Genomic DNA, 16,001 nt, shown 5'->3' with positions numbered 1-16,001 from the left:
ATAACAATGTACTGCTTTGTGAAGTTGCTGTATGTGAGAAGGTCTGCCAGCGACCTGCGGATGGTTGTGTTTCCCCTGGCTCTGTCGGCTTTCCTCCAACCATAATGCTGGCCGCCATCGTATAAGTGACATATTCTTCGTTATGGTGTAAAACTCCTATCAGATAAGTAAATAAATTGTGATCAAGACACACAGACTTTCAAAACTTAAAATTTGTTTAATTTAGTAATCACATAAGTCACATGACTATATATGTTTGCCTTTCCTCCGCCCTTTCTTCTTGCTGCCAGATTTGTCTGCTGAACTAACCATCTGTGGAGGAACGTGTAATGCATGGCCTTCTGCCTTCACATGCTGGAACAGTTTGTTCCTTGTAGGGAATTCTTTATGGCAGACATTGCAGATCTGAGGTGTCTTGACATTCTGAAAGAGAAAAAAAAAACAACAGGACAACAATGTGATTAGATGTACGAGGTGTGCCATAGCATGATTTCACACAACGTGATTAGATGTACTAGGTGTGCTGTAGCATGATTTCACACAATGTGACTAGATGTACGAGGTGTGCCGTAGCATGATTTCACACAATGTCATTAGATGTACGAGGTGTGCCGGAGCATGATTTCACACAACGTGATTAGATGTACGAGGTGTGCCATAGCATGATTTCACACAATGTGATTAGATGTACAAAGTGTGCCATAGCATGATTTCACACAATGTCATTAGATGGACGAGGTGTGCCGCAGCATGATTTCACACAATGTTACAATGCAATCTTACTCAAATCAGATCATGTAAATTACACTGTAGGCACTCCCCCTACTTTTACTGCATCAAAGATTCGAAGTGAAACCTATTTCCAGCTGTTTGTCCCTTTTAAAAAGAATTTCTGCTCTTCGCGTCATTTTTGTACTTGGATGATGATAACGCATGCTTGGGTTTGGGCCCTCTAGAAAAGAGCAGTCATTGGATGACCTAAGAGTAAGTGAGAACAAACAACCCTAGCTGAAGGTTCTTTATGCTGTGTCACTACTGCAACTCTTTGACCGTTTCGCATGTTGGCAAGGTGTTTGTTCAAGTTTATTCTGAAGGCATTATTTTGTACAGACTGATAAAGTTATTTTTTTTCTAAAGCCCTGAAATTGGCCCGTCCAACCAATGGAGTTTTGTCTCCAAAATCTAATAATAAATGTGCATAAATTGCACTGAAGATTGCTCTTTCTTATGCAAAATGATTGAGGTAGGTAGTTCATATTGAACCAGGACTTGTCACGCCTCCCGCCTTCAAGTTTTGCAACACTCACCTCTGTACTTGTGTCGCTGGTCTTGTTACTCTTCTTGCCTCCTTGTTTTTCCAGATACACACTGCTGTTTTCATCAGCAGATGAAGGAGCTATTTCTGGAGTGGGCTCTGGCTCAGTGGTACACTCACTCTGATCTGAGAACACTTCTTCCAATGCTGGTCCACCATTCTGTTTAACCTGCAAAAAAACATCTGGATTGATATCACTCATACCAGTTTTCTTGGTTAGAATATAATTTATACAGACTTAAATACATAATAATAAATTTTGGTTATAAGACCACAGGTTTCAATTTTATTTCTTGGATGCAATCCAGCAGAATGTAACAGAAACCACTATGTCTCACCAGATGCTTGACTTAATCTGGCTTAACCAGCTTCATACACCCTAAAATTAATTTCACTAAGTAATGCCCAAGACACAGAGCTTTATTAGACAGTTTTATATTTGATTGGTCATTAAAACACAAATTTCACTTAAAATAGGGGACAATGTTACTGGTCAGGGCTGTTGGACAACATCAGCAATTGAAATACATGTACATGTAGGTCCACTCTACTTTGTGCACGATGTGAGCCAGGGATTCATAGACATCCATTCTTACTACCGTATACATATATAGGTGGGAAGTTTTTTCTGATAACCTGACTATGCAACAGAGTAAACTCACTAATGTATACTTTCAAGACAGAAATTTTCAATATTGGAAATTTTGAAATGGCTGTAAGTTTACGCTCCAATATGTGGGGCAATGGTTTGTTTGCCTTTTTATTTAGTGATGGACTATATCGTGAAATAAGTACAGTTATGAGTAGTTCAAGCAGCTACAGCTCTGTGACAGAAATGCAACATGTGAAACAGAATACACTGTATATCTGTAAAAAGGTTACTGGTAATAAAATATGGCAAAAAGTCAAGTTAAGAAAAAAAGGCATTTTAGTAAGCAATCGTATTTGTATGAATCCTTGGTAAACAAACTTTAATACAAAGATCACTTGTGATGATTAATTATCGTACCTGTTCAGTGGCAGCAGTCACCTGGTCACCTGGTTGATCACTGTCAAACAGAAATGCCAAAGATATTTCATCAACTATTCTATCAAAAAAAGTCATTAACTTTTCTACCCAAAAAGCCATTAAGGTTTCTACCTAAAAAAGCCATTAAAGTTTCTACCTATAAAATACATTAACTTTTCTACCATAAAACTACAATCACTGTCACGTGGGTATCATCTAGACAAACCCTTACCTAACTTCTATTGTGGGTGTCCTGGATGAATTATTGGTCCTCCCCTTCATCATCCTTAACCTCTGACCCATCACAGTCTTCATTAGCCTAGCAAAGAGCATCACATTTTTAAAGTCATGTCAATGAAAACAAAAATTCAGTGAGTTTCACTATTAGACTCATCCCTTACAATCCCAATTTCGTCTTTAACATGCTGATGGTCCCCCAGAGCTGCAAACACACAATCCGATGTCAAGTCTGCATCAAACACATTAATTTTCTAACAATGTTCCAAAGTCTGAATTAATAAGTTGAAAAAACAAGACGGGCTCATTTCGGTTTGCTGTTGTGTGACTTATGTGAACTTAGATTGGAATAAACATTTTGCTGTATGACTTGAGTTTAAAACTAGCTTGGATTAACTGAAACTTGTCACAGTTTGGACCTTAGCTTGAACAAGCTAGACTGGATTAAACAAAAACATTTTGTAGTGCGACATACATGTAAGCTTGAAACTAGAATGGATTAAACTAAAATTTCTTACAGTGTAACCTAAGCTTGAAACAAGATTGGATTAAACTAGAACATGTTGTAATGTGACCCAAGCTTTAAACTATAATGTATTGTACGACAGAGGGACAGCAGATCATCTTTTCCATTACTCACCTGCTGTGCCCTCTCTTTTCTTCTCTTCTTCTGTCTCTTTGATAATCTGAAAGGAATACCTGCGGTCATGAAATTCATTTACAGGGAATGCCTGGATGATTTTCTGAGAGGAATTTCTAATGATCACTATTAAAATTTACCACATGAAACGTTTCTGTACAGAGGATTTCATTTTATATAAGCAATGTAGTTTTGGCAAGGCCCAAGACCTGAAATGTTCTTTTATTTCTTGTTTATTTTTTTTTGTATTTACGGTACCTTGTTGATGTTTAATGACTCTGGAGTGTTTGGAGTAGAACACCAGCCAAATGAGCTAACAAGGAACACATGTGACTTCTTTATAAAGAAATTAAAGAGCTTACTTTTGCTTGTTTTCTGTCAGTACTTCCTCCATCATCTCCATGGCAACTCCATCATCTCTCATCTTGTCATCAGCAGTTATCTCCTCTTCCTCCTCCTCCATCTCTGATCTTAACAGTAACACATTGTCTTTGTGTTTCTTAGATCGCTCATGATTTGCAAAACTGAAAGATCAATCCATATAAATATCAAATCTCTTGTTCTGTTGTATACTATGGGTAATATATTTATCAAAGTGTAATGTCCTTTATTAAAAACAATGTGTTGAGAAATTTCTCTACTTTTATATTTGTGGACAACTCAGTCCATGTTATACAAGATTTAAAAGGATATTAAATAATGTACATCCAATAAATGTGAAAGATGACCTTAAGTTCTTAAACACCATCTGAAAACAATCCACAAGTAGTGTCAACTTACGCTCTGTCACTTTTAAAGGATTTATTGCATGCCACACAAAACAGATCATCAAATATTTCCTCTTCCTCAAGATCTTGTTCATCACTACCTGGTAAGAGAAAATAATTACCCAAAAGGCATATTAATTCTCAAATTGACCGTGGAGAAAGAAGTGTCAAAATTACGATGGAAAGTGAGAAATGCTGTGTGTTTTTTGTTTTTTCATTTTGGGAGGGAGGTGGTGAGGTAGAGAAGTAGATGATGGCACACATGATTTGGTGTCCCACGGTGTATCATTCCAATGAATGAGGAAGAACATGTTCCATCTGGTCCAGAGGTCTGTTTCATTCACTTCCCTGTGGCCAAGATCAGTGACACCACTGCCTCCATCGAGAGACACGCAACTTCCAAAATATTGAGCGTCACACTGTGTCCTCCGGTGGTCACTGAATCTGACACCCAGTGGAGGTAAGATCGACGAATGGAACTTACCCTAGAAGAGTGTGACCTTGACTCGACCATGCCACTACGTGTACACTCTACACTCTGAATTGCTCACGCAAGTTATAGTTAGAAAAATATATAGTAAATGACTTAAAGCCATTTTTAAGTCAAATAATTGTCCTAATTGTATTTCTTTTGGTACTGAAACCTGTTTTTCCAATAGGATATGATCCTACATGTGCCTTCCAAACAAACCACTGAACACTGTTTTAAGATCAACAAAGCCCTCAGAATCACACAAAGTATTTAACTTAGTCACTGTGAATTACAACACCATGAAAAGTACATGTCAGGTATGAAGTAGTACCTGAGGTACGTAGTAGTTTTATATGTTTATTTGAATGCTGTTTAATTGAGAACATCTCACTCATATCAAAGCAGTCATGACATCTGACGGAGGAACCTGGTCAGTCATATGACAAACCTCCTGAGTTAAAGCTTAATCAGAGTTGTTGGCCAAAAGGCCAGCGAGGTCCTAAATATAGACAGTTATTTTGTTGACACACCAAAACAAAACAATCAACCACTGGCACTGAATACAATTACAGAATCACCAGATTCAGTCACAAATTAGATGCTCTTGATTTCAATTCACACATGTTCACTGTTTGAGAAGTTCAATTCGGTTATGATGCATGTCTATGTGAACATTGTGGGCAAGACAAGGTTTCATTGACATGAATCCAGTGTGTCCGCGTCAATCCACCAATGGAAAACAGTGTGTCAACAAAAAATCTGCTTCAAATCGAATCTCATGCTGGCTTCCTCTCCGGCCGTACGTGGGAAGGTCTGCCAGCAACCTGCGGATGGTCGTGGGTTTCTGCCGGGCTCTGCCCGGTTTCCACCCACCATAATGCTGGCCGCCGTCGTATAAGTGAAATATTCTTGAGTATGGCGTAAAACACCAATCAAAAAAAAAAAAAAATCAATCAAATCGAATCAATGGGGACTACCCTAATTCTTCAACCTTCTCAGGCACCTCTGCAGCCAACACTTTGAAACATTCTGAGAGTACTAAGGGGTGTAGAGAAATAATTTGCACAGTTTCATGAAGTTTGTATCTTTCAGTGGATGAAAACGTTAAAGGGTAAATAAAATTGTATCTGGTCAATGGAATAATTTCTTGACGCTTGATACCTGACTGATTCTGTTTGTCACCAAACTGCTCTGACAGATTGGCTTCTAACCTTTGCATCTCTTCCTCCAGGCCGGACATTGACGACCAATCAGCTTCCTCATAGTTTTCAAACAGTCTGTGTCAAACAGAGTGGATTACACAGTACAGCAGTCAAGGAGAGCATCTTACTGTTCATTTCACCATTGTGGTTCACATTTGTTAAGCCATAATGTGGCGATGTATTAAATTAGCTCAATGTCCAAAAAGAAAACAATTATTAAAGGCTTCCTTTACACACAACATTGTCCAGTGCTACCCAGCGACAAAAACAACTCTTGCTATATACCTTACAGACATCTCCCCAACATTTGTAGGGCTATAAATTTTGACAAGATGAAAAGCCTTATATATCAACAGCCTATGAACAGATTGTACAAAACCTCTTAACTGTTAGCTTTACTTACTTCAACCTCTCTTTCACTGCTCTTTCTCGTCTTTCAGCATTTTTACGACTTATTTCAACAGCGCGCTCTTCTAGTTTTTTCTGTGGAATGAATCATAAACAAAACCCAGTTTTATCATAATTCATTGGTTTTAGTCAAATCATTAAAAATTTAATTAATATACACTGTATATATGTAATTTTTCTCATTTATCCGACTGTCATCTAATGGTATACATATTTTTACATTCCTACACTGGCGATAAAAGTGCCAAGGTAACACCACCAACCTTTCACAAGACTGACAAGCTTTCCCATGTGTGACTTGCAGACCTGCATGTCAGACAATAGCGATATCCCAAAATTAAGTCATGCTTATTTACATGAGTTCCTTCTGGGCAGCATGAGAAGGTGCCATTTTTGTTTGTTATCTGATTTGCACAACCAAGTTACATCCATGGTAAACATGTTTGATGTTCAGAAGCTAATTAAATTTTGCTGTTCACACACCACACTTTAAACTGCTGTGCACCAGATTGTGACTCATATGACATAGTAACCAGGCATGAACCCTGGTTTTTACCAACATTGTCTTGCAACACATTATCAATGATGTCATTTTCAGGCTAATGATCTCAAATAACGATACACTGTGCAAACCTTCAACCACTAATTACCACAATGGCCCTAGGAACATACTGCATCTCACCTAAAGTTAGGTAGGTAAAATGCAATTTACACAAAGGTTTTAAAATTCTACCTCTGAGGCATTTTTTCTGATAAGAAATTAATCAAACTTGTATGCTTTGTGGTTGGGAGCTGAGTGTCTTCTTCCCAACGAATTTTGCTTTACAAAAGAGAAAACTGCTATATAAAACAAAGTGGATCCACAGAGCTCAGAATAAACACTTGTGAATGTATGATCCCTGGTCACTTACCCTGTATGCCTGAACTCTTCTGTCACGTTTCCTGACAAATGCTACCAAGGCCTGAAACACATGTTGCAGTCATACTGTCAACAAACTTTTAAGATTTTAAAGGATAGATCTGGAATTGTGCAGCAACTCTTACCTTAGCTTTTTGTTAATAGGTACATGTATTAGCAAGTTGTATCTGTGTATGCAAAGCACTACAGTAAACCTACTAAAGTTGTTCAAACGTTTTGTTTATTTTGTCTACAATCATCAAAATGTTACCCTGTCAACACAAGGTTACTGGGCCAGGAACTACCTGCATGGTGTAATCTTGAGAAATGATAAACCAAGCAATGGGTCAATGCCAACTCTTTTAGTCTCTCAATAAACAGTAGTCATGAGAAAATACAGTGACAAAATATTACCATCAGAAGAGAGAGTACTGAAACATTACAGTGAAGAGACACAGTAGTGACAAGACATTATCATGACTAGATAGAGTATTGAGACATTACAGTGAAGAGACACAGTAGTGACAAGACATTATCATGACTAGACAGAGTACTGAGACATTACAGGGATGAGACACAGTAGTGACAAGACATTATCAAGACTAGACAGAGTATTGAGACATTACAGTAAAGAGACACAGTAGTGACAAGACATTATCATGATTAGACAGAGTACTGAGACATTACAGGGATGAGACACAGTAGTGACAAGACATTATCAAGACTAGACAGAGTATTGAGACATTACAGTGAAGAGACACAGCAGTGACAAGACATTATCATAACTAGACAGAGTAATGAGGACACTGCAGTGAAGAGACACAGTAGGGACAAGACATTATCATGACTAGACAGAGTATCGAGACATTACAGGGATGAGACAGAGTATTGACCAGACATTACACGACAAGTCAGAGCATTGAGGAGACATTACGCTATGATAGGAATTTTGGAATGTTCCCCATGGGGCCAATCTTACCTTCTAGCCATTAAAACCAATTACAATGTTTTTGATACATGTACTCCCAATCTGCTGCGCCCAAGCCATCTACCAAAAACAGTACAGTTCTTAATGTGAACTACTTGGGGGTGCATACATCATTTTTTGACTTTGAGCATGCAGACCAAGCGCGAGTGGCACTTCCGGAACTGACAACAAACAACACACCAAGCGTTTGTATATTTACAAACATAGCGAGGCATGCAATGAACGTTACGCAGCTATAATAATCACCATACATTTACAGATAAAACATACAGGATTGCAGTGACACATAATCAACATAAATATTTACAATATGTAGTAGTGACAAGACATATATAGTAGTGACAAGACACCGTAGTGACAAAACATCACAGTAATGTATCACAATGGTGACTAGGCATACCCTGACTTCCTCACTCCTCTCCTTCCTGGCTGCATCTCTTAACTTCTTGTTTTCTGCCTCCATCAGCCTGCGAACGCGCCTTTCTGGTGCTTCCCGTGTGTCATACTTCTCCACCCACACATACGACTTAGCAGTGTAAAAACTCTCCCAGTATGCATAGAATGGCCCTACAACCTGTAAACACAGACATCAGCTAATCTAACATATCCTCTGCTTCTGTCAAGAACTTTCATTAAAGGCCTCCACTGTAGTTTTCAAGCTGATACTTACTGATACTGTTTACGATCTCAAAACTGTGCACCACAATGTTTAAGTGATAAATCAGAATACCTACCACATATAAGACTAATTATTAGGACCATTGCTACAATGTATATTTATTTATTTAGTAAATCGTTCAAGCTAGTATTACCTTTCTTAACATATACTGAATCTGACACAGCTTTACGTTAACCTTCGTTTATAAATGAAATAAATCATTTATTTACTTAACTGTTTTTTAATGATCTACCCAAGGACTGCTTTACTAACATGATGGCAGTAAGGCTAGTGGGTTTGGGAAACCTGAATACCCAAATTAAACCACTAGCCTTTGGCAGGTCCCTGACCTACTTCCCCATTTAAAGCCACAACAAAACCAGAGATGAGTTTGAACAAACAACCTCAAGGGCCTGACAGCTGAAATGAGCAAGGACCTTAACCATCTGAGCCAGAGGGCTCTGTCTGAATGAAGTAGTCTACCAAATGAAATTAGAAAGAAATCAAATCTTCACTGTAACTAGAAATGATTAACCAATTCATACCTCTTCATATGAACTTGTTGAATCCCCAAAATGTGGCATTTCAAAGTCTTCTCTATCCTCCATAAAGACATAATCTTCCTCAGCTATTTGCTGGAAAACCTTTCTACACACTGTAGAAACCCTGGCAAACAGTAAGAAATAACATTGTGATCAGACAGAGCAGAAACCAGGTGTAAGACTGGAAATAGCTACTTCAAGACAACTCATTTGATTACTTTCTTTACACTTTATATTGTGAAGAAAAATCTCTTTCCAGGTATTACAACTCAAATTTCTTTAATTTCATTTTACTGTCATTTCTGTTAAACTTAAAGGCATCCTCCAGATCAGCCTCTTCGGTCACATCTGAAAGAGCAACTTTCAGTGCTGTTTATGCACCTCTTTACTTTGATTGGTTTGATCAATTTCAAGGCTTTACAAAGATATACGTTGATCAGTCTGCACAGAATAATGCCCGTGAAGTACCTGTTCATTATCCCCATAACCTGTATAGCAGGAGTGTTGAAATACTGGAACACATCCAGGCTGTCATCAGTGTACTGATCTCCTCGGCCATGACCTGCCCAATAAAACACAGTTACACTGAATAGGTTGATTCAATTGATTGATTGGTGATCTGTCAATATATAACAGTTACACTGAATGAGTGATTGATTGGTGATCTGTCAATATATAACAGTTACACTGAATGAGTGATTGATTGATTGGTGATCTGTCAATATATAACAGTTACACTGAATGGGTGATTGATTGATTGGTGATGTCAATATATAACAGGTACAATGAATGGGTGATTGATTGATTGGTGATCTGTCAATATATAACAGTTACACTGAATGAGTGACTGATTGGTGATCTGTCAATATATAACAGTTACACTGAATGAGTGATTGATTGGTGATGTCAATATATAACAGTTACACTGAATGGGTGATTGATTGGTGATCTGTCAATATATAACAGTTACACTGAATGAGTGATTGATTGATTGGTGATCTGTCAATATATAACAGTTACACTGAATGGGTGATTGATTGATTGGTGATCTGTCAATATATAACAGGTACAATGAATGGGTGATTGATTGATTGGTGATCTGTCAATATATAACAGTTACACTGAATGAGTGACTGATTGGTGATCTGTCAATATATAACAGTTACACTGAATGAGTGACTGATTGGTGATCTGTCAATATATAACAGTTACAGTGAATGGGTAATTGATTGAATGGTGATCTGTCAATATATAACAGTTACACTGAATGGGTCATTGAATGGTGATCTGTCAATATACAACAGTTACACTGAGTGAGTGATTGATTAATTGGTGATCTGTCAATACATAACAGTTACACTGAATGAGTGACTGATTGGTGATCTGTCAATATATAACAGTTACAGTGAATGGGTGATTGATTGAATGGTGATCTGTCAATATACAACAGTTACACTGAATGGGTGATTGAATGGTGATCTGTCAATATACAACAGTTACACTGAGTGGGTGATTGATTAATTGGTGATCTGTCAATATATAACAGTTACAGTGAATGGGTGATTGATTGGTGATCTGTCAATATATAACAGTTACAGTGAATGGGTGATTGATTGATTGGTGATCTGTCAATATATAACAGTTACACTGAATGGGTGATTGACTGGTGATCTGTCAATATATAACAGTTACACTGAATGAGTGATTGATTGGTGATCTGTCAATACATAACAGTTACAATGAATGGGTGATTGATTGATTGGTGATCTGTTAATATATAACAGTTACAGTGAATGGGTGATTGATTGATTGGTGATCTGTCAATATATAACAGTTACAGTGAATGGGTGATTGAATGGTGATCTGTCAATGTACAACAGTTACACTGAGTGAGTGATTGATTGATTGGTGATCTGTCAATATATAACAGTTACACTGAATGAGTGAGTGATTGGTGATCTGTCAATATACAACAGTTACACTGAATGGGTGATTGATTGATTGGTGATCTGTCAATATATAACAGGTATAATGAATGGGTGATTGATTGATTGGTGATCTGTCAATATATAACATTTACACTGAATGGGTGATTGATTGATTGGTGATCTGTCAATATATAACGTCCATTTCGGTAGATCCAGGATCAATCCTTGATCGAGTCACACCTAAGACTTTAAAAGAAGAAGTTGTAACTTCCTCGCTTGGCGTTCAGCATGAAGGGGATAGTGCAACGACTGGTTGACCCGTATCAGTAAAATGGCTCGGGCGGGCGGCTTACTTGCCTTTGGTAAGTCGTCTCAGTGAAGCAGCACTAAATAAAAGAGCGGTGGAAATCCGTCCTGCAACAAGGAGGCACATTACACGTACATGCACCCTAATGATTCCTTCGTCGTCATATGACTGAAAAATTGTTGAGTACGACATTAAACCCCAAGCACTCAAGCACTCACTCACTCAATATATAACAGTTACACTGAATGGGTGAGTGAATGGTGATCTGTCAATATACAAAAATACACTGAGTGAGTGATTGATTGATTGGTGATCTGTCAATATGTAACAGTTACACTGAGTGAGTGATTGATTGGTGATCTGTCAATATATAACAGTTACACTGAGTGAGTGATTGATTGGTGATCTGTCAATATATAACAGTTACACTGAATGGGTGATTGATTGGTGATCTGTCAATATATAACAGTTACACTGAATGGGTGAGTGATTGGTGATCTGTCAATATATAACAGTTACACTGAATGGGTGAGTGATTGATTGGTGATCTGTCAATATATAACAGTTACACTGAGTGAGTGATTGATTGGTGATCTGTCAATATATAACAGTTACACTGAATGGGTGATTGATTGGTGATCTGTCAATATATAACAGTTACACTGAATGGGTGAGTGATTGATTGGTGATCTGTCAATATATAACAGTTACACTGAGTGAGCCACTGACTTATGATTTGCCAATACATGACAGTTACACTGAATGACTTATTGAATGACTGATGATCTGCCAGTACAACACAGCTAGACTGGTTGACTGATTGTTGTTTGACATCATACTGGAGAAGTTTTTTTTACTAATGTTCATTTGATTGTTGTCAAATACCAAACTGCAGTATTTTTACTTACAGGATGGCAGTCAATTTTATGGCTGCCACAAGGAAAAATTTGTAACAGATAATACCCTATATGACCTAAAATTCTGACCAAAAATTGCATTTCTGGAAGCAAATATAATGTAGAATATTGCTTTTAGTGCTGAAACATATTTACCCAGTAGGATATAATCCTACCTTTCAATAAAACCTTTGTAATATGAACAGAGCTCTCAGAATCTGGAAAATGAGCAAGTTAGTCTGCCCTGACTAACTTGATGGATGACATTTTAGGTCATTTAGGGCAGACCATGTACTGCTACATATAATAATACTATTTCCCCAACCTTTCTGCATATGAAAGAGCAACTTTTAGTGCAATTTATAGATATTTTATAAGATTTAATATGATTTTGAAAACTAAACTACACTGGTGTGATAAGCCAATTTCAGGGCTTCACAAAAAGTATACGTTTCCCAGTCTACACAGACTAATGTCTTCACAATATGCTTAAATAAACACCACGAAAACATGCAAAAAGGTTAAAGAATTACAGTAATGCAAAAGTAAGAGATCTAATAGAAGTCCAAACTGATGTGGTTACCTCCCCTTAAAATGGCTTCCCTGTGTTTGTCATACCATGCCCTTTCTTGAGGATCACTTAGAACATCATATGCTTGCTGTATCAATAGGAAATGTTTAGTGACCTCATCCACACGATCTGGGTTCTTGTCTGGAAAGTTGAACAATTGGAAATAATCACTATGACATATTATCATTGAAGACATATCATGCAGTTTTAATGTGTTGATTTCAGTGCAAAATTATGTCAGAGGATCAAAGCTATAAATAATGACAGACAAATTGTCACATGATAGGAAGGTTTTTGAAATATTACGCTTACATAACAGCTCCAATTTTTTATACTGAACTAACATATGTACTGTCATCGCAAATGTCACATGGTTCAATGCTTGAAGTTGATTTGTCCTTATGCACTTAGCTCATGCATCACTACAGCTGGATTCCCCGTGTAATATGTAGAACTACGAACGAGGCACACTCCTTACTAATAGTTTTCCCACATCGCTGATGTAGCTCACTAATATGTCTAGGAATAAAATATCTCTCACTCGCTCACATGAACAGACCACTCACCACCATGTTGTCATTTCCACAATCAACTTCTGCTTACATTGCCGTATGCACCAACGGCAAAAACAACAAAACACACACACACATTTTCAATTGTGAAGCTAACACCATGGTGGCCTTTTCAGGTGAGGAAATGTGGTGGGGATATTTCTTACAGAGTCCTAACAAATATTAAAACCCACATGTGTTTCTGCATAATGCGGGACCCAGTTGTAGAGACCAGGGGTAAACAAAAAGGTGTGAAGTTTACTTTCCAGTTTTGAACATTTTATGACAGTACTTCATAAGTCAGTTCAACAACCATTAGGCCAGCCTAAAGACAGAACAGGTATAGTGAAGGGTCACCTAATGTGCTCTTAAATCTGTTACCTTGATAGATGGCCAAGGAGTAGTTTCTATGTCATGGTCTCTAAAATGCAGTCTTTGTACCTGTCTAGCCTGTTATTCCGGTCTTTTAGACCAGCTCAAAAGCACCGCAGCAGTTGTGGTTACATAAACCTTAATCCGTCTGCATGTAGTTGGACTCAATGTGCTACCTTAATACTCTCACATTTTTCATAACACTGAGTCCATCTCCGCCTCTCAAAAGATTTGTCGCAGATTTTCCACTCAGCACTGTATGAAACCGATCTCACTGGAGTCCGCACTGAGTGCCCTCAAACTTACCTGCACTAAAATACAAGTTCGTTTTTACGCCATTCTGAGTTGAATTATGGAGATTAAATTGTGCTTACTGACGGCAATGGAAATATAATAGTCTTCGGGAGGATTTCAATGCCAAAAATCAATTTCATTTCAAACCCACAAGTAGTTCATTCGCCAAAGTTCTAGCAGCCAATGTGACCACAAGGCTCAAAATATATTACGTAGAAATGAGCGGAGGAAGTGAATTAGATTGCCATGAGTGGGAAGAGATGAGAGCTAGAAATCTTTGTGGGAAGAGATGAGAGTTAGAAATCTTTGTGGGAAGAGATGAGAGTTAGAAATCTTTGTGGGAAGAGATAAGAGTTAGAAACCTAAGTCATGTTTTTTTTTAGAGGTGGTGATGAAATCAACGTTACGATGAATGTCAGAAGTTTAAAATACCCTACAGCAGATATGATATCACTGTAGAATTATGAATACTAAACTTTTTAATGGAAGTGAACATAACACAGAAAAGTAAAAAGTAACAATATCGAAACACAGAAAAGTATCAATATCTAAACACACAAAAGTAACAATATCCAAACACAGAAAAGTAACAATATCCAAACACAGCAAGCCTTATTCCATGATGTCCCATGTTCTAATCATATTAAGTAATATGAATGTATGATTGGCTGATTTGGATCTAGATTTCAGGCCTGGCCAAAAAGCCGACCTGACTTGGTATCACAAAGAGAACATATATAGTAACATTTTGTTTATACCTGGATGCCACTGAAGGGCCAGTTTTCGATACGACTTCTTCAAGTCGTCGGCTGACGCATCTCGTGGCACTCCTAAGATTTCATAATGACATTTCATTTTCGTTGCCATTTTTCTCTGCTGATCAGGGTAAAATTAGTAATTGTCCCTCCACTACCTGTCTCACTGACTGAACAAGAAGGAAAAGACTACTTCTGGCAAGTTTTGCATCTCATGTTGAAATTCGGAAAACAGCTGAAAGACATAATCAGCGCCTCTTGTGAGAAGAAGGATAAACGGGGAGACAACTCCAGCTATAATATACTGACCATTTACAACGCAGTTTCGAGCCTGGTAATTTCCCATGCCTCTTACCAGCACCAATACAGCGTAGATATACTGATGAACTAGCTATTTATTTAACATCTTTTATTTTGAAAGAAAGATTGCTCTGTGTTCGTTCATTTTTGTTATATATAGCATATACACCTCACAGTAAAACATCATAATTTTATTTATTTATTTATTTATTTGCTCCTCATCGGCATACTCAAGAACTTTTCTATTGTAAATACTATGGTCGTAAGAATCAAACAGTACCGGTTTGCCTGCACCGAAAACTTCTTGAGTATGCGGCACTGATTAATCACTACTATAATATGTAGCTTTGTCTGCCACCGGCCTAGTTGGGCCTATACACCTTAAACCTATATAGCACCACGAGGTTTGATCAAGCATTACCTGTGCTGGCTCATAAAGCATTTTATTAGAAAACATTTCATGCAAATTGAAATCGTCTTCGAAATATAGTCCTCTGCAGCAGCTAATCATCATTACCAATGTCATTTCAATTTTTGAAGTCACTTAAAGTCATTTTTAGGAACCGAATCACTCGCCTTACAGCCCTGCTCTTTGATCTGGTCCATTTGTGACAAATATAACAGGATGTAGGGGCCTAAATAGTACCGGTATAAATCACACTAAAATTCTACTCAACTCCGATTTTTAAATGACATACACTTAGTTCACAAATGCTAACTACATGATTTCCTGCACCGGTTTCTGCTTTTACCATGATTTGAGCTATGCACATGCAATCCGGGTATAATGTTTGACCAAGCCTCGTGTACCGGTTCGTATATCCGTTCTCGATTACGGACCAATTTCGACGAGAAATGAAGTCTGTTTCCTGAGTTGGTATGGAGTAGATA

At 37.7% G+C, this 16,001-nt stretch overlaps 1 protein-coding gene across 1 annotated transcript; it reads right to left on the bottom strand.

The window, feature by feature from the left end:
• Window positions 1–113: 113 nt before the first annotated feature.
• Window positions 114–15,050, bottom strand: LOC135469931 (dnaJ homolog subfamily C member 21-like). Its single transcript, XM_064748572.1, is given in 18 exon segments — window positions 114–423; window positions 1,308–1,484; window positions 2,325–2,364; window positions 2,557–2,643; window positions 2,726–2,766; window positions 3,202–3,247; window positions 3,564–3,725; window positions 3,982–4,069; window positions 5,602–5,717; window positions 6,046–6,125; window positions 6,962–7,012; window positions 8,337–8,510; window positions 9,140–9,245; window positions 9,247–9,260; window positions 9,605–9,639; window positions 9,642–9,698; window positions 12,851–12,979; window positions 14,814–15,050. Coding segments are annotated over 18 exon segments (1,689 nt in total). The 5' UTR covers window positions 14,923–15,050; the 3' UTR covers window positions 114–246.
• Window positions 15,051–16,001: the final 951 nt, after the last annotated feature.

The sequence above is a fragment of the Liolophura sinensis genome, chromosome 7, assembly GCF_032854445.1.
Source record: "Liolophura sinensis isolate JHLJ2023 chromosome 7, CUHK_Ljap_v2, whole genome shotgun sequence".
Lineage (NCBI taxonomy): Eukaryota > Metazoa > Mollusca > Polyplacophora > Chitonida > Chitonidae > Liolophura > Liolophura sinensis.
Note: the sequence above shows the minus strand (reverse complement) of the source record. Positions and strands in the feature narration are given on the sequence as shown.